Here is a 20,285-nt window from a genome sequence, read left to right as displayed (position 1 = left end):
GTCTACTTGACTGTAATGGAGGCGGAGTAAACTGGATCCGCCTCCCTGCTCAGCGAACGCTCCCGACGCAGGGGAAACAAATTTTGTCGGGGACACCATCCTCGGTACAACATCGGCTCACTTAAGTGGCCCAACACTAAGGCCTACAATGGAGTTTGACAACCCTGGCCTAAAGTGTGATGGAGACAGATTCCAGTGAGTGAACAGTTAAAGCATCTTTTACACTTTCAAGTCATGTATGGAAAATGTCTCTCGTTATCTACAGATTCTCTGGGAGAGAATTTCCATATTCTCCATCTTGCTTGTTAAATATGAACAAATTGTGCGTGGGAGTTTGCTTCACAACTTGATCCTGGTAAGGACTTGTTGGATTTGAAACAATCAATGTGGCAAACACAAATGTGTCGTGGGAGCATTACAGCAGTGTGTAAAATCTGTTCTTTATTCATGATCTTTCCTTTTCAGCACCTCACCTTCTCTCGAATGCTGAATGTGCTTTTTTATTACCAATCTTGTGTAGAAACAGCATTGCAAATTCCCCCCACACACATCCCCTGAATCTTACCTGCCACCACTTAAAGGTTTCATCCGAGAGGGCACTGTTCTCTCTGGTCATCAGAGGGTGGATGGACTGATTAAAGCGTTCGGCGAACCACGGGTCATCCTCCAGCTCTGCTATGCACTGACGACAGGCACACAGCCCTTTGGAGAAGAAGTTGTCCGACAGGCGAAATGCGTACTTAAAGAAGTAGAGTGAAGGGTCCCGGAAGGTATAGCTGAACAGGAAAGTTGTAAATGTAATCACACAAAAAAGGAGAGCAAAAGTCCTGATTTTCCTGACTTTGAGCAGAGGCATGTTGTCGATAGTCAAATTCCGCTTGTGGGAAACTCCGAGAGCGCAACAGAAAAAAGCAGCATCACGATAAATCTAGAGTCCAAAAGGTATGAGAAAAGAGCAAGCCCATTGACCACATGGTACAGGTGACTCAGATGTGTCAAAACACGGCGTCAAAATGACTTGCGATTATTTTTCAGACAACTCGGGGTTTCAGTCAAAAACGTCCTTAATTAAATCCATCAATGTGACTTCTTTGCAGATTCCTTTCAAATCAAAGGAAGATAAATCTGCTGTGTGGTTCTTCCAGCCTGGTGGTCCCAGGTTTATGAGTGTAAATCCGATTTACTGACTGCTCTGATGTTGACTCTTTGAGGTCAGTGACTGTTGTGTCATCCATTGTTTAATAATCCACCTAGAAGGCAAATAAAAGGACATTGTGTAACATCGACTTCTTGAATTCCCCCAGCTCACTGACAAACCACTTAAGCGTAGGGTTAGATTGCATTTTATGCTAAGAAAGCCTAGAATCACAGATTACAACATGTTACCCTTAAAATCAAGTTTTTTTTCCACCATTCTGGCCTTACAGTACCTGTATCATAGGATATCCATTTGTGTGTCAAATAGGAGAATTCCATACATAGGTTTACAGGCAAACCTAATACTAACCCTAATCCTAACCACCTGCGGTCTCAAGGCTGGAGCCGAACAAAAACACCCTGATAACGACTGTGTTTAGTCTGTTCTTCCCATTCCATGCAAGGCCACCTGGATTGGCTGGAAGACTGTTTACTTAGCCTAGCAGGGTGAAGGACACTGTCTCTGCCGAACTCTGGACACGCACACACATACATCTTATAAATCTTATTCCCTTCCGATGCTGACGGTGGATCAAGGAGACCAGCGCACAGGCTGCAGGCCCGGATGTACTGTCTCAATCGGCTGTCTCTCACCTTTACCCATCCCTGTTGCTTGTCATGTGTTTCTTTGGTGCATTAAGAGTTTTTTTCATGTGCTATGTGCAGAGGTGTTTTTTTCTGTTCTCAAACTGATCTCCCTATTGGAGCTCAGTCTGGGGGGAGTTATTTTTTTCTCTTTCCTCATGTGGTGCATTTTTCCATTGTTATACCTCTCTGACCTGTCTTCCCCATGTGATGTTTTGTGTAATGTACGTATGGTCAGAGGGTAAGATGGCGCCGCCATTGCGTGCAATAGGTCGGCAGCCTTATGAAATTTCCCCTTGCGGGACTAATAAAGGTATATCAAATCAAATCAAACACATTGCCAGAAAGCTGGTGGCTCAGTACACATCACAACACACATTCTTCAAAGCTGGCTTCTTGTAATTTCACAGCACTAACAGTTCCAAGAGGAGACTGTACTGCAGTACAATTTGCAAGACTGTGAAAAATGTTTTCTTTATTGTTCTGTTGTTGCCAAATTACACAGGATGCATCAAAGTCTTTTAGCTCTTAAAAAAGACCATCATCAAAAACCATAAATGTCTTCAGCAAAATCATATCAGCTTTTCTGGAATGAAACAGGAAGCAACCGTAATCCCCTTTTTCATCCCCCCACTCCCCTGTGGCATACATAAAAAGACAGACTGAACATAGAAATCATTGACTAACTGGAGAATAACTACTTTTTGGTTGTAAAACTCCAGTACGAACAGTCACGCTGCTGTTTTCATCCATGTTTCTTTGCAGACATTAGTATTGCAGTTTTGCACTTGCCATCAGCCACATTAATTAGGAATATCAACAATGAACTAGCTAGCTACCTAGCAACCTGGCCGGTTGGCCAGTCAGCTGGTAAAACACGAGAAACACGAGACAGGAAAACCTGGAGTCTGCTAGTTAGCATCGGGGAAACATTTAGATAAAAAACAACTACCCTGCTACTTCCAAAGGTGGGTTACCAACAGCAAGACCTGCTTGTCGGTACTACCATGCACTACCGGATACTACCATGCGAGTGGCAACATCAAGGGTTAAAGCAGGATTAAAAATAATTCTTAGACTTCAAAATGCACAACCTAAAATCAGGGGCAACTGCCATCATTTATATACCGTCTTTGAGACCAGAGCATAGCTAGTTAGTTGGGATAAGCTGACAGATACCACTTTGGTGATATTTACTCATCTCAACAATCCCATTTTGATGTCAAAAAGGCATCAAGGTACAGATGCATGGGGACAAGTGTTCGGTTGGCCCTAGCTAATTGGATTTGGTGTTAAATCTTCTTTTTCTTTTATAATTAGACACATTCACATTCATTCGTCTAGGCAAAATAAGAATATTCCCTTCGGAGGGTAGATTTATGGTGAAACTTCACTTTTAAGGAGACAGCAGATCAGCACATCATTACATCATTGTTACAACATTAGTGGTTATTTGCTTCTCCAGCTAGTTGGGCCTCTTCCTTTAGCTCTGACCACACTTTCAGGTCATGAGTCCACTGTGATGGTTGCAGCAGCTAACGTCTGGATTAACTTGCTTATTTCATGCCCACAAGAAGTGGGCAACTTGCTGTCACGGAGTTGACCAAGAACACCTCCGAATATCAAAGTATTCTAGAGTCAAATGTGAGGTTATCTGTCTGGCAGCTAAAGCTTGGCCAAAATTGCCTCGTGCAATAAGACAATGATCCCAAGCACAGGAGCAAATCTACAACAGAATGGCTGAAAACAGAATCCAGGTGTTAATCCAAGCAAACCTGATCAGGACCATTAGAAAGCCCTACATAACAAACATGTCAAAGAACTGAAGTAATGCAAAAAAGAGTGGGACAAAATTCCACAACAATTTGAAAGACTAATAAAGTCATGCGGAAAATGATTAACTTAGTGCTGCTGAAGGTTGTTTTACAAACTACTAAATCATAGAGTGTATTTGGTTTTTCACAGGACTGCTTAGAATCCCGTGAAATGTTCTGTTTTGCATGGCTGTATAATGTATGGTTTCAAAACTAGTGGTTGAACAGAATAAAAATCTGAAAGTCTTTTTTTTTTTTCCAGAAGGATCAGAAGGGCTTCCCACTGTCCACAGGCCTCTAGGCCAGGGGTCTCGAACTCCAGGCCTTGAGTGCTGGTGTCCTGCAGGTTTTAGATGTGTCCTTGTCCTCCAACACAGCTGATTCAAATGGCTAAATTACCTCCCCAACATGGCTTGAAGTTCTCCAGAGGCCAGTTTTAGATAACCACAGGATGATATCTAAAACCTGCAGGACACCGGCACTCAAGGCCTGGAGTTGCCTACCCCTGCTTTGGGCCAATACCCAGAATACACACTGGATAATCCACAAATCCCAGCAAAATCAAGACCAAAAAACCCCTAAAAAGCAAACACAAAGAAGAATTTGACCACGGTAATTATTTAGAGAAACTGTGATATAATATGACAAGCCCTGTGTTAAAATTCAAATACATTTACAGCATGACATGTAGTGTCAGTGAAAGCGTACTCAAACTGCTCCATGAGGGGTGTCTGCTAAAAATAGTTGGGAAGCAATAGTAAAAACCACGTTCAACCTACTACGGAGCCTATAGAGTTATTCAGAAACACACTGCTGATAAAATTTCCAGAATATCATTAAGTATTTTTTGGAACGTGGCTTTTCTTGACGCACAAAGCAGGCAGACCTCCTGGGGTTTCATTTCCAACATGAAGAGGCCACCTCTGCCTTTATCCAGGGCCCGGGCTTCATTGTGATGTGCAGTGGTGTTTAGGATTCCACAAATACCTCTATATTTAGGTAACAGCAGATTCACACTGGTGATAAAATGCATTCATTGCAATGCAGGTCAAAAAAGACATCAGAAAAATGAACCCTAGAAAACATGCAACCTACCCTTTGCTCTTAACAATTTCAGAGCAAGCCTGCCATATAGAAGATCTGTGGGAAACTCCATTACAACGAGAGAAAGGCTGCAGGTCTTTCCTGATTAGAAATTGATCAGGTCATTCAAATTCCACCCTGGAGGGAAGCAAAGAGGATTGGGTTTAAGACTGCCTGAAAAAGACTACACAGCGACACAGCTTGCCTGTTGATTTCATTCTCGCTATCGGAGCAGGAAAACAAACTGTACAGGCATTTATCTGCTGCACTGACACAGACCAATGCACAGGCAGGCTTAGAAGTGATCCCGTCTGCTGTTTGAGAGTCAGTAACTCACGGCGCAACACACATTTGCATAGAGCCCAAGGTTGGTTATTGTCAAAGGCAGCGAGTTTGACAAGGATACCTGGGGACACGTCTAATGGACATATCAATGAAGAGGCCTACTTCTATAAAACAAGCTGTTGACTCCACTCAGTTTGAAGCTCTTTGGCATTAAGGGTGCAGGTAGATGGGAGAGTGAGCAGAATTTATTCTCAAACAGGTGGCGCCTCCCTGCTTTTGACAACACACAGACTGTCATCTCGCTCCTCTGACCTTGTCCGACTGAAGGCTGGCAACCCTGCGTTGATCAAAGATTGCCAAGCTGAGACAGCAAAGCGTCTGTTCACACTTCACAGACTCCAGGGGGGTTTAGGGAGAGAGAGGGAGGGAGAACGAGATGGGGTGGCAAACAGTAAAGGGGGGGGGGGAGTGCACCCCCCCTAATCTTCAGTTCTGAGAAGTCATCAACTTTGCAGGGTGTAGTTACAGTAAAGTGTTTTCAGTTTGTGTTCTGTGGAAATAGTTTTTTCTCTCAAGCTTACCTCTGCCACAATTTTAGAAATCAAAATTCTGCAGTTTTTAAACTCCTTTGTATTATATAGTTGAGAAAGGTATCTGCTGAGCTGTGAACTTGCTGAGTTAAACCAAGCCTCTTAGTTGGAGTTAACTCTCAGAAGTGCTGCAACCACTGTTTCAATGTCATTTTTACATAAAAATAATAATATACTTGCAATGTGGCACACTGCCAGACTGAGTGAATGGGTAATCTTTTCATGTAGGATGGAAAAATCTCCCCCCTTGTGTTGCAGAACAAGAAAAGTCTTCATTCATGGGACACTTTATAAAACTAAATGCCTGATTGTGTCAAATTTAAATAAGTAATCCTAATTTACAGCAACATTGTCTAGTCAACAAAACATCCATCCAGCCATCATTTTTCACAACATAAAATAATGTGTGTTTGATTGCACACGATCTGATATCCCTCTGTTGGTGTCGTTCCTGCATCATGTTGGTCCTGGATCAATATTGCATCACATTGTCAGCTTTTAGTTAGCCAAGAGGTGACATAATGCTGTAAAATGCTGTCACAAGGAGACTAACATGTGTAACCTAAATTTAATAACCTAAAAATCTTCAACCTTACCACTTGTTGTAGAATATTTTTGTATAAACAAAGGTATTCTTTCCCCTCCATGTCCCAAAGCTATAGCATCACAGCGATGTGTCTGGTAAGCTGCCATGCTGATCAAATACAAATTAACTCCTTACAGTTCCTGTTAGATCTATCATCACCCACTGATTTCTGGATTTTATAGCAAAAGGCATAGCGGTTCTTTGAAACCAGGAACTGCTAACTAGTGAAACCAGTGATCATTAACGATATCAGTAATCATTCATCAATGTTACCCCAACTTTAAAAAAAATATAGTGATATCCAAGTCCCAGCCTGACTGCAAACTAAAAGTCAAACCCAAACCCACCTGATTCTAGTAATGCTTCAATATTAAAAATATCAGTTGTTTTAACTTAAATATGAAGTGATTAATTTAGACAATAGTGAGCGTCACATTTCAACGCCTTCCTCTGTGGTTTAGTTGGTTTCTTTTTGTTGCACCTTCTGTTTCAAGAATCAGTTTTTCTTATTTACCAGTCATTACTCTAGGTTATGTGTGGGTGGGGCAGTGTGTCACCGCCACTGCTGCAACTGTTGATCATCATGATTAGTGGACCAGGCTCCAGTAACTACCCTTTGTTTATAGAACGTTGGTGTACACCCTTTGCCTCACAGTCCTCCCTCTAGCTCTCCTTACAAGTCGGCCACTTGTCCCTTTCGATTTGAAATACTGTCAGACTTTTAGTAAATGGTAAATGGTAAATGGCCTGTATTTATATAGCGCTTTTCTAGTCCCTAAGGACCCCAAAGCGCTTTACATATCCAGTCATCCACCCATTCACACACACATTCACACACTGGTGATGGCAAGCTACATTGTAGCCACAGCCACCCTGGGGCGCACTGACAGAGGCGAGGCTGCCGGACACTGGCGCCACCGGGCCCTCTGACCACCACCAGTAGGCAACGGGTGAAGTGTCTTGCCCAAGGACACAACGACCGAGACTGTAGCTTAGAAACACATAGGAGTACAAGAGTGGCTCATTTTATAACACATTCTTTACCTGCTTAGTTAAGCTAAGATAGCCCAGTATCATGTGGAAAAGCCCAATGTGGCAACACTGAAGCAGGGAAGATGTGTCCACATCACAGGCTGTATATAAAAGACAGGCGTACTGTTTTGTGGATTTTAAAGCCTTGGTGTTGGCATTTTGGCAGCATTCTTCTTGCTATTTTGAAGCCAGAAATGACCAGTGTTGGTTTAGCTCTCCAGAGAGTAGAATTCTAGCTTATCAGCTCATGCTAGCAAACTTGGTTAGCAAGCTGCATTCTTAAACTGCAGTAGTGCGTCACATATATATGCAAATCTGTGCCAAGCTACCGAACCACATTTTCTTTGACTACCTGTAACATTAAATCAAATATCTCCATTAAATATGATTAAAATGATGCTACACTGAAATTCCCCTACTATACAACTGATAAGCTATTTTATAAGGCCATTGAAATAAACCAGCTCAATGCACGAGTTAATCTTTTGGAGGTATTTTATCTGTCATACTAGCTAACAAAGCTAGAAAATTCAGACAAGTAGCATATCTCACAATTTGATGGTTGTATAAATTAATAACATAACAATACTCATCAATTTTCTTTCTGCATCCACTGTTACATTATATCATGTATTTTTGGAATTAGCACACATAGAGCTTTCACTTTAGAACCACAGCACCTTACCAAAGGATAGTAGGGAAACTTTTTTGCTGACCAACGCTAGACTCCCACTGTGTACCCAGAATGCCTTCTGTTCCAAATGAATGATGGGGCAGCATTTCTTCATGCAGGGCCGCAGCCGATCTCTACATGGTCAAAAGAAGAGCATTTATAACGTGAAACCCATCTGAATGGCAAAATGCCTTTACTCTCAACAACACGTACAGCCAGTGATGATACATAGTCCATGTCTGAAAAGGGCTTTATAAACACTTATTGTACAAATATAGGAGCCTACCAGCTCAATTATTTAATAAAACAACATTATAACAAACCTAAGTGTAAGAAAACCTCTTTTATCATCAGCATTCAATATCCCAAAGTGCACCAGACAGGATGAATAAGAAAAGCTGTTTAAAGCAACCAAGAAGAAATCCAGAGGGATTTTCTGTGAAATTTCTGCTTCATAACTAATAATACCTCTCAGTGAATAAAAAAATGAAACAGCTCCAGATTTTACATTTGATGGCATCACATCTATGAGTCTTCATGTTCTGGTCTCTGCCTTTGATGGAGAGTATTTCATTTTCACAGTTATTGACTTTCAGCTCAGTGCTCTATTTTAATAAAAGGGGGGTTATGGTTATGTTTCTTGCTCTAGCAGATAAAGAGGATTCCAGGGTCACTGAGGGATTGAACAGTGAGGGCAAAGTCTTCTGAGGTGATTTGAATAAGCTGAGAAATGTTTTTGAGGTCAGTTCACACATGTGAATGGAGCATGGGATCAGTTGGTAGATAACTGAAGCTAAATAACTGGTGAAAATTTGCCAGCTGGAATTTACTAATACTTTTTTTTTGAAAACTTCAAAGCATGAAAGTTTTAAGACATATCCTTTTTCATTGTTTGGCAAATTAATACTGAACTGAAGACTGATGTTACACTTTATTTTTAGTCAATATCAGCATGTTAGCTTAACACATACACTGGAAAAAGTCAAACAGGTAGCCTTAAAGTTTAATCCTAAACACTTTACATCATCTTTATTTTATTCATACAAAAAAGAAGTACAAAATAAAAATATGTCCGTTTTCTTTAGCACCCACTTTGGTTTTCTTCACTTGTTATTCAAATTGTCACCTCTCGCCAAGGAGGTTATTTTGCTTGTGTGCGTGTCATTCTGTCTTTCACATTAGCTTGAAACGCTTTAAATGAATTCTAAGAAAACGTTAGGCTGTAGATTTGGGTCATGTTAACAAGCCATTAAAGTTTATAATAAAGTTTTCAAGGTCAACTTCATGATTAATTGGTCAAAAAGCAGCAACTTTATACAAGCGTGGTGTGTATTGTCAACATATAGAAAGTACTGTATAAAGATTAAAAACATCAAGTCACACTTGATCTTTAACCTCTCAATCAATGTCAAATTGATCATAAAACAAACTTTACTAAACAATGAAATGAATGCTACACATATACTAAATAAATAAAAAATAATTTTACTCCAAATGATCTCAAGCATATGAAAATTGGTTTCAGGAAGTAAGCAAATAAGAAAATAAGGAAAGCCTGCACTTTGCACTTGTTTTTACTGGACTGCAAACTACTTAAAGTGCATTTCGAAAGAACAAAGAAGTAAAAATATATACAATAGTATTTCCCTAAAAGCTAATGCTGCCCAGAGGTGTGTTTTACATTACATTTTATTCTGAGGTGTCTACCCAAACCAATTTTGGGGAGTTATTTGAACCTAACCCTAACCAGTCATCAGACTTATCTGCCTAAATCTATCAGTTTTAGACAGCTCTAAAACCTTTCAATGCCAACATACAGGTTTGTCAGGGATTAAGAGAAGGGTAGAGAGAAGTAAAACATTACTTCTAGTACTAATAGAGTCTCTTCTGGCGGTCTGACAACTGCTCAGAGCCAGAAATAATCCAGCAAAGCACAACATGAAACTTTTTTTTTTCCAATCTGTGCCAGGTTAAGTTAACTGACTGCTGGCTTTTTATTTAATGAAGCTATGAGAGTAAGATTGATTGTCAAATGCAAATTTCTCACAGAAAGCGTATTTTCCTGAAACCATTCCTTTTATGTGTTCCACTGTTTTCAGGAGGAATCACTAGGTTTACGTCCAGAGCCAACGGCAGTGTAGTAAAGTCAGAAAGTCATGGGATCTGTCGAAAATAATAACACAATATGAAAACTTGGATGTTATTTAAGCCTGAGGTCTACAAGTTTCATAACGTTAATGCCTACATTTTATAGATGAAAAAATAGCTGTTTTAAGAATGGTAGATTATATACCACCACCACCACATACACACACACCTCCACTGCTCTTTTGAAAAAAGTATCAAACTTTACATCACACTCCACCTCTGGGCATGTCGCTTCATTTGACTGAAGGTCACTGGGTTTGTCACACTCTCTCACAGTAACTAGAATGTGTAGATTTTAAACAAATAAAGCATCTCACTACTGCACAGCTGCACGCGTGGAAAGAAATGCTCTCCGTGCCCTTGATCTCTCGCAGACTTGTGTAAATGACTGTGACGTGCTTCACTGCTACAAAGCAGCACAGATTCTTTCCATTTACATCCCCGCCTGCTTTCTTCTTTAACGCCCTTGCTGAAATCAGGTTTACTTTTATTAACACAGCCGTAATAAACCTTTACTCATTTGCCTTGAGTCAGCAGCTGATTATATATCTAATTTTATTGCTGCAAAATTACATTATCCACTCACTTTCACCCTCTCATTGCATTTCCACTGATTACTGCAGACTTTCATTCGTCACATCCTTCACAGCCCTCCATGTACCTGCAGTTGCCTGAAGCAATAAACTTTCTCTGGTGTGTTAACTCCCTGTGAGGCTGCCTTATTCACTTCAGGCTGATGTCACCAAGTACAAACAGAGAGCAGTGCACTTTGAGATGAATCTTCACACCATGTTTCCAAGCAATTCCCTCAGCTCAGGCTTACCATTTTAAATGCCTTAACATACCACCACCCCCCCCCCGTTCCTTTCCCTCCAGCTTGGTTCCAACTACCTCACTCTGACAGTGTCACATATATTCTGTGCCACGTTGTGCAAGCTTCTAGCGATATATGATGTTTACACAGTGAAATATTTAAAACTCTGTACTTTTTTTTATGGCTGTACTAGTCAATCAAATAAAAGATGTCTTGTGCAATTTCTCTAAACCACCCCCTCTCCAAGTGTGGTACCTTTGAATACTTGGCTTCTCTACCTGAATTGAAAATAAGCTTTTGTCAGTTCTGAATGTTTTCATGTAGAGAATAAGTTTGCAAAGAGCGACCCAGCAGGCCAGGATGCGTTTGAATTCATTTTTGAATATAAGGTTAAAGACTGTGTCAGCAAGGGTTTAAAGGTTAAATTCATTGACTGATATGAAGAATCAAGGAAACAGACTTCTATAAAGGGTCAACGCTTAATAATCTTTATATCATAGTTGAAAACCAGCCAAGAAAATTTCAGATGAATAAAAGAAAGGCTCATGGATACAGCGATTATACTTTCACCCTGAGCTCAGAGACATTTGGACTCCAGCATGGAACCTGATCTTCTTATTACTTTTACACCGCTTTCATTCATTTAGTTAGTTCAGGTTTTTTTTCAAACCTCGGTTTTCTTAGTTGCCATGGTGATTTTACATCCCAGATGAGTCTTGTATTTCCTATTTAAATACATTTGTTTAAAAGTCATGCTGGCTGTAATGCAAACAGGGGGGAAATGTGTTGCGTTCTTGTCACTACTAAAAGTTTTGCCATGATACATGCTTCGGTTTATGTCATGATTTTATTTCTATTGGATCTTTTCTTGTTTTTCATTTGTCAAATAAACTTTGCTACCTCAGCAAGTGCAGCAACTTTTAAAAGCTATTTTTGTGTGCGTTATTTTACTGGCACTTCTACTGAAGATTTTTATCATTCAAAATGAGAAAGGTTTTGCTGCAAAATGAAAAAAAAAAACACAAAAGGATCAGAGCCCCTTGTTAAGACCATGCCTTTGTGTAGTGCTGCACAACTTTTAGGCTTAGATTGCTCTTGGCAAATGCTATTCTGATCGCCTGCGTGTTCAAATGGTGATTTAAACTCTTACTTTCTCTCTCTTTTTTTTTTTGCCTGTCCCGTTTGGTTCTTTTGCCATCAGAATTGTTGTCTAAAGGCAAAGAAAGATGCCCAACGGATTTACTTTATCAAATGGACCATCCTAGCCTTGCCGTATTGGTCTATTTGATTCACCTTTGCTTTTATTGTTTATTTTATTTTCATTTGCTGAACACGGGGCAGACTTGACTGGGGAAAAGGAAAGGGAGAAAGAAAGAGGGAAAGAAAAAGAGAGGGAAGAGGGACGGTGATAAAGGGCAAAAACCAACAAAATAAACAGACAAAAAATACATATATCAATTAGGGCTGCCATGGTTAGTCGACTAGTCACGATTACGTCGACTATCAAAATCGTCGACGACTGATTTAATAGTCGACGCGTCGTTTGAAGCTTTGTAAGATCCCAAAAGATGCAGGAATAAGTAGGATTTAAGAGTGTAATAACGGACTGAAACAGAAGATGTCTTTCGCTACTCAGGTTAAACATGATAAATAAGTCACTTAGATAACTTAAAAATGTTATTGTTTGGCTTTTTTTAGTATTTTATTTGTTCCTGAGTAAATCGGTTTGGCTGAGATTAAAGCTGTACGTTTTATGTCCAGTGGATGATGATCTGATAAGTCGACTAATCGCAAAAATAATCGGTGACTAGTCGACTATCAAAATAATCGTTTGTGGCAGCCCTAATATCAATCACCTTGATCACCTGTTGAGAAAGAAAAAAGAGAAAAAAAGCAAAGAAAAAGAGAGCAATATAATAAACAACTCAAGGTAAACGCAAGGATCGTATTTGTGGGTTGAGGATAAGCAGGTGACCATATGCCACATGGCTGAGAGTGGCTAGCCCGGCTTCGAATCTGTCCCGTGGCCCTTTGCCAAATGTCTTCCCCTTTCTCTCTCCTGTCCCTCTTCACTGTACCCTTTCAAAATAAAACTGTAAAATATTTTTTAAAAAGGGTAATCTTTGGTGATCTTTCACTGAGTATGCTTGTTTTGTTCTTGTTGCTTTTTTGACAGCTACAAGAGTTTTTATTATAATAACAATGTAAGGCGTTTTGCCAGATATAACTGTCACAATGCATTAAAATTTGGGGGGCACTAGCAAGAAAACTGTCAAGATTCAACGTGTGAAGTCAATGCTGCCACACAGGTCCATTGGGGCTGCTGTACACACCCAGTTAAATTGTAAATGAAAAACTAAAGAGCCAAGGATGGGCTGCAAGAGGACAGTGGACAAATTTAGGCACAGTTGGGTTTTTTTACTCAACGTCTTTTACTCAGTGTTGCGTCTATTGTGTCCTGTAATTCCAATTTGACAAATACTGTATACCAAAGAGAAGCCGTCTTCTGATGTTTTAATATGCTGTCACATGCTTGCAAATTGCAGTTGGTTGTACACTACAGGTAAATCTTTCACTAGAACAGAGCCCCATGAAATCTGTTTAACTCCCTGATTGAGGCTTTTGTGCCATTTTGGTGTTTGGAACAATGTGTTTGGCTGTCAAACACAACAAACACAAGTCGATGTTCACTTTAAATATTTTTTCTTTACTCTGCTATAGTGTCATGACACAGAAAAAATAAAACATGAATGTGATAATGAAGCCCCCCATTCCAAAAAACACACGAGGTACAGGTGCACATTTTGTACAAACCATTTGCCCTCTCTAACTCGGTATCGGCCAGCTAATGATTTTCAGATTTGATGAGCTCTTTGTGTAGTAAAAAACAAACTCAGGTAGAGGCAGGCACAGCTACAGCCTCCTGTGAAAATTGGGTTTGATGTTCACTCTCAAATGAAAATCTCTGACCAATTTTGCATGCAGTCAAATGTCGTCCGCTCCCGTCCACGCACGTTAACTGAGAGGTGGACAGAATGTAAAGCAGGCTGTGATTATTGATGTCTGTTGTCAAGCACATTCTGTGTCCAAAATGAGAAGTCTCACTCATTAATCATTAACAAAAATGCACAATGCCTCCAATAGAATGAAATGTGTAGTTCATTTGGCAACACACAATCCATGTTCCCATGATACTACAGCTTTTTTCCCCCCTCCAGTTTCGGTGTTTTTATCTCTAGTTTTGATTAGGCCATTTTGCATGCAGACAAATGATTTTCCTGCACTTTCACTGATAGATGCAGCCAGAAAGAGAATGTAAAACAGGTCTCAGTATTAATGTGTTTTGTCGAGGAAGTTCTCCATCCGAAAGGCGACGCCTCTCCCATTAATCATGAGCACCAGGGTAAGGTGTGGGAAGAAATAAAGCAGTCCATTTGCATTTCTGGCAGACATAAAAATGTCCACCATGATGCAGCACATTCTTTACGTTTAGTCTTTCTGATCGTTGACTGTTTTACTGTAAAGCAGTTTTACACCCGAATGCCTTTTCCCTCTTTATGTAGATGCAAAAATACAAGCCGCAAAAGGAGATCAGATGGCACAGCAGCATGTTTACTGAGGACTGAGGTCCTTGGAGGATTCTTCAACACTGTAAGCTATTTTGCCATGTGGAGTCAAAAATTTGGCACACAACTAGGAAACATGTTTCCAGCAGCATGTTTCATCATGAAAGTGGTCCTATTTAACTGCTAGGCACAAGGACACTCCCTTTGTTTAATTTCTGACAGTCATTATTCAGGCATCAGGTGGGATGGTGGATCTGTCACTACATCAATGCCACAGAATGTTGGGTTTTTTGTTTTTGTATCAAATGATTTCTCTATCAGCGTGCCAGTCAGATCCACTGAGGATTTCACTCTGTCTCTGATCTTGTTCCAGATTCACTCCTGCATTTGGAAGAAATCCTCTTCTGTCAAGAAGAACATGAAAAGCAAAGTGTCCTCTCCAGAGAACCAAAGCATTGGTTGTTTGTTCAAATTTTAAAGAACCAATGTTTATGTTTACTACCGTGGCACAGCAGGAAGTGTGGTAGGAGATCCTGCAGTGAAAATGATCCACGCACAGGTGTGTGGTTGGTTAACAGAAAATGGTAAAAAGAAAAGAAAAGACTATGAGTTTAGCACTTAATAATGACTTTCCATGCGCTGTAGCCTCTATACAGTTTATTTTGTTAACTGGTAATTACCCTGGAAATACCCAAAATGATCACAGACATGTTTGCCATGGTTTGAATATGAATAGAAATCCTAGTGAAACAGATCTGAGTGACAACAAAAAAAGGTGTTGATACGTTTCCAATATATAAATGTATAAGTGGTGTGAACAGTTGCCACATGCACATTAAGCAGGTTGCTTCCCCAGACAAAAGAAAACGAAAGTATTCTGACCTTCACATCTAAACCCAAGCAAACCCACATGAGTACAGAAGAGACTGTTGACTCAGTAGGGATAATATTTAACAAGGACAGATGAGAATGATTATTTGAAAGTAATACAAAATGCATGAGAGCCTCAGTGCGTTTCTGCCACAAACTGATGCAGAAAAGGTCTAAATTAGTTCATACAAATTCACCAGAATTCTGAAAATTAAGAGTCTGATATCCAGCTTACTGTGTCTGATCCACAGCTCAAATGAAACCTAAAGCAATCTGCGAAGGTTCACACAAAACAAACTTTCTTTAGAAATATGACTATGCCTTAACTCTTCTTGCCTGAAGCTATTAAAAGCCTAACCCCAGGTAGGCAGATAAGTATGAAGCTCATTAACAGTCTGTTTTAAGGCTGTTTTTGGTGTATGCGCTCGGCTCTCACCCTCCACTGAAAGATCCAGATTCAGTTAGCTCAGGCACCATAACACTGCATATCCACACAGAATTCATAGTGATGCTGATCAATACCAGTACTGTGACGAGTACACGTCTCACTGGTGACATTTCAGGCTTTCACAGCATCTCCCTGTTCAGGAACAAAGATTCTCATCCATCCAAAATGTAAATACTAATGCACTCACTAATAACCACTTCTGACAGAAACAGCAACTCAGGTAAAAGCAGAGGAGGGGGGCTATGTGTTTACGTGCATAACGAGTGGTGTTGTAACAGCAGGATCATTCACACACACTGTTCTCCTGATTTGGAGGTTCTGGCAGTCTCGTGCAGACCTTTTTACATCCCGAGGGAGTTTACAGTAGTTATTGTGATAGCTGCTTATATACCGCCGGATGCTAACGTTAGCACGGCTCTCAGCCTCTTGCTCAACACCATAAACAAACAACAGCTTGCCCACCCCGATGGGGTTTTTATTGTCGCCGGCGACTTTAACAAAGCGTGCCTAAAGACTGTGCTTCCTAAATTTGTCCAGTTTGTGGACTTTGCTACGAGAGGAGAACACACTTTGGACCATGTCTATTCAAACATCAGGCATGCTTTCAGAGCGACACCCCTCCCCCACCTGGCTGGATCTGACCACCTCTGCATGTCCCTCACCCCCACCTACACCCCCCTGCTGAGAAAAACAAAGCCCCAGACAAAGACAATAAAAACCTGGCCTGAAGGAGCCCTTTCTCAACTGCAGGACTGCTTCTCAACAACTGTATGGGATTTATTCTCCAGCCACAACCTCCAGGAGTACACGGACACTGTACTCTCGTACATCAGGAACTGTGTTGACAATGTCACCGTCAACAAAAGGGTCAGGGTGTTTCCAAATCAAAAACCCTGGATGAATAGCGAAGTGCAATCCCTCCTAAAAAGCCGCAACACTGCCTTCAAGTCAGGGGACAGGGCTGTGTATAGGGCGGCCAGGGCAGACCTGAGTAGAGGCATCAGGAAAGCTAAGGCTGCCTATAGGAGGAGGATTGAAGATCACTTTGCTGACAACGACCCCAGAAAAATGTGGCAGGGGATCAATCACATTACCAACTACAGAAGCAATAACCAGGCAACATCTAGGACTGATGCCTCACTGGCTGAGGATCTAAACCGTTTCTTCTTTGAGACGACCAAGCCCTCAGCTGCCACACCACTTCCACCCGCCCCCAGCACTGGCACACTAACACTTAGGGAGCACCAAGTGAGGTGTGTTCTAAGGTCAGTGAATCCCAGGAAGGCGGCAGGTCCTGATGGAATACATGGAAAGGTTCTCAGCGCATGTGCTGACGAACTGACCGGAGTCTTCACTAAAATCTTCAACCTTTCCTTGTCATCAAACACCGTCCCGCCCTGCCTCAAAACCTCCACCATCATCCCCATCGCCAAGAAGACAGCTGTGGCCAGCCCAAATGACTACAGGCCTGTTGCACTTACGCCTGTAGTGATGAAGTGCTTTGAGAGACTGGTCTGTCAGCACATCAGGGCCGGTCTGCCTCCCACTCTGGACCCCCACCAATTTGCCTACAGGACAAATCGTTCCACCGAGGACGCTATCACCATAGCGCTCCACACTGCGCTGAGTCACCTGGAGCACCGAGGAAGCTATGTGAGAATGCTCTTTCTGGACTTCAGCTCAGCATTCAATCATATCATCCCGGAGATCCTGGTCCAGAAACTGTCTCACCTGGGACTCTCCACCCCCATCTGCCTCTGGATCAAGGACTTCCTGACAAATAGACCACAGTCTGTCAGACTCCTGTCAGTCCCCTCCTGTTTACGCTCTACACATCCGACTGCTCCCCTACCCATCTCTCAAACACCATCATAAAGTTCGCGGATGACACCACAGTGGTTGGACTCATCTCAAGGGGGGATGAGTCGGACTACAGAGATGAGGTCAACAGACTGACTGAGTGGTGTTCAGTTAACAACCTCCAACTGAACACCACGAAAACTAAAGAACTTATCTTGGACTTCAGGAAGGGCAGAGCAGACCCGGCCCCACTTTACATTCACGGGAGCTGTGTGGAGAGGGTACACTCCATGAGGTTTCTGGGCGTGCAGATCTCTGATGACCTCTCCTGGACTGCAAATACTACAGCGGTGGTTAAAAAGGCCCAGCAGCGTCTCCACTTTCTGAGAGTGCTCAGGAGGAACAACCTGGAGGAGAGGCTGCTGGTGACATTTTACAGAGCCACCATAGAGAGCATCCTAACGTACGGCATAACAACATGGTATGCAGGGTGCTCAGCTGCAGACAGGAAAGTACTGCAGAGGGTCATCAACACAGCCCAGAAGATCACTGGCTGCTCTCTGCCCAGCCTGGAGGTCACTGCAAACTCTCGGTACCTCAGCAGAGCTGGCAATATCATCAAGGACCACTCTCACCCCAGCAACCAACTGTTTGAACTATTACCGTCAGGCCGACGGTACAGGTCACATAAAACCAGGACAAACAGATTCAGGGATAGCTTCTTTCCCAGAGCTATCACCGTAGTAAATAAGCACAAAAACAATTGAACCTATTCCATACCGTCACTGTCATTATATTATGCTGCTATTCATACTGTCATTATATTAATGCTGCTATCCTGTATATATTGTACATACTATTGTTTGAGTACTTACGATTGTTTTTTTTTGTACCTTTTATATTTTACATTTATATTTATTATTGAAACTTGCACCAAGGGAGTGGCACTCCAATTTCGTTGTACTCTGTACAATGACAATAAAGGCTATTCTATTCTATTCTGTGAATATTTTTTCAGAGAGCTTTTTAGTGTTTAATCTAACCCCAATCAGCTTTTTCTATGTATTCCTAGTTATACGGCTTTATACGGCCAACACCAAGCACAGTTTTAATTTGTACAATGATTTTGCTTTTAACCTCATACCAACCAAAACTGTACTTCATGTTTCAATTCACAAATGTCAGCATTAGTGCTGTCAAAATTAACGCATTAAGGCAAATTAGTCCACCGTTACAGTCAGCGCGATTAAAATTTTGTAACGCAATTAATGCATCTGGAGTGCAGAATGACTAAAAATCCCTAAAATGTTTCTGTCAATGCATTTCGGGCAGTTTTCGGGCAGCGAGTTACCCTCGCACATCTGCAAACGGGCAGTTGATCTGGTAGTGACGGGCAGCTGAACCAATCAACTCAATATGGAAGATGATAAATGCACATTGGCCCTTGCAGCTTAAAATATCCCATTGACGCGAAGCATACGTTAGCCGGGCATGCTGTTAGCACTTTGGCTAACGCGTCACACAGCTTGCGACAAACCACTCGCGGAGCATCGGAGGCTCAGTGAGTCTACCTCGGACATATTGACTGACACAATTGGCAAGTGAATTGCAACAAACTGCAGACCTGTTAATGTCATTGAGAACATGAGTTTTACATAGTTTTGGTTCCTCGTTTCAAGGACTTGAAGTGCCTCCCCAAGAGTGACAGAGAGAGAGGATAAATGTCTACAGAGTTTTTGGTTTTTTGTTAACATGAATGTGCAAGATGTTCAACAAACATGTTAAGTGCCGGAGGAGCCCGCACCGCCAGCTGCCTGAGCCAGCATGCCTGAGCAGGAGCTCGGCGAGCCGGAGGAGCCCGCTCTGCCAGCTGAGGAGCTCTCGCTGCCGGCCGAGGAGGAGCTCTCGCTGCCGGCCGAGGAGGAGCTCTCGCTGCCGGCCGAGGAGGGTCCCGCTCGGCCGGAGGTCAGCGGACCGGAGGGACCTCCACGTCTAGCGCGGCCTCCTCGCCGTCCACGTCCGGTGCGTCCACGTCAGCGATCGGCACGTCATGGACCTGGTGCCACGCCTCGCTGTTGCTCACCGGAGCAGCGCCGCCGCCACCGGACCCGTGGCAGGCCACCAGAACCGTTCCGCCGCCACCGGACCCGTGGCAGGCCGCCGGAGGAGCAGCGCCGCCGCCACCGGACCCGTGGCAGGCCACCAGAACCGTTCCGCCGCCACCGGACCCGTGGCAGGCCGCCGGAGGAGCAGCGCCGCCGCCACCGGACCCGTGGCAGGCCCCCTGAACTGTTTTGCTGCTGCTGCCGGACCCGGGGCCGTCCGCCGGAGCTGCTACGTCGCCGCCGTTGGGCTCGAGGTAGGCCCCCCGAACTCTCTTGTTGTGTTGATGGGCCGCCTGTGACTGTTTGTGGCGTCTTTTCGTTTTCTTTTTGCACCGCTGCGGGATGCGCGGTCTGACTCTGAGACTGTGGACTGGGTCGGTTTGTTGTTTTGTTGTTTTTGCCAGGGTCCTGGGACTGGGCGACCCAGGATCCCTGAGCAGTTATGTATTATATTATATTATATTATTATTATTATTATTATTATTATTATTATTATATGTATTTTGGTGTTGCTGCTGCTCTTCTCCATGCTTGTAGATGTGAGTGTGTGTGTGTGTGGGTGTGTGTACGTCTGCGGGTATGCTTGGAGGATGGAGCTCAGCCACCTGCAGGCCTGAGGGGTGTGGCCCTGTGGAAGGACTGGCCACACCCGAAGCCACACACCTGCCGCTGATCAGGGCTCGTCGGGG

At 42.5% G+C, this 20,285-nt stretch overlaps 1 protein-coding gene across 1 annotated transcript in view; it reads right to left on the bottom strand.

Moving 5' to 3' along the window:
- Window positions 1-20,285, bottom strand: part of LOC146610126 (CMP-N-acetylneuraminate-beta-galactosamide-alpha-2,3-sialyltransferase 1-like) — a 98,712-nt gene that overhangs the window by 54,309 nt on the left and 24,118 nt on the right. Inside the window, exon 2 of the mRNA XM_085346601.1 lies at window positions 566-1,250. Within this exon, the coding sequence (XP_085202727.1) occupies window positions 566-856 (291 nt within the window). The 5' untranslated portion in view covers window positions 857-1,250. The remainder of the gene's footprint in view (window positions 1-565; window positions 1,251-20,285) is intronic.

Source organism: Diplotaxodon limnothrissa, linkage group LG22 (genome assembly GCF_057381915.1).
Source record: "Diplotaxodon limnothrissa isolate DT_005_m linkage group LG22, D_limnothrissa_male_GT1.1, whole genome shotgun sequence".
Lineage (NCBI taxonomy): Eukaryota > Metazoa > Chordata > Actinopteri > Cichliformes > Cichlidae > Diplotaxodon > Diplotaxodon limnothrissa.
Note: the sequence above shows the minus strand (reverse complement) of the source record. Positions and strands in the feature narration are given on the sequence as shown.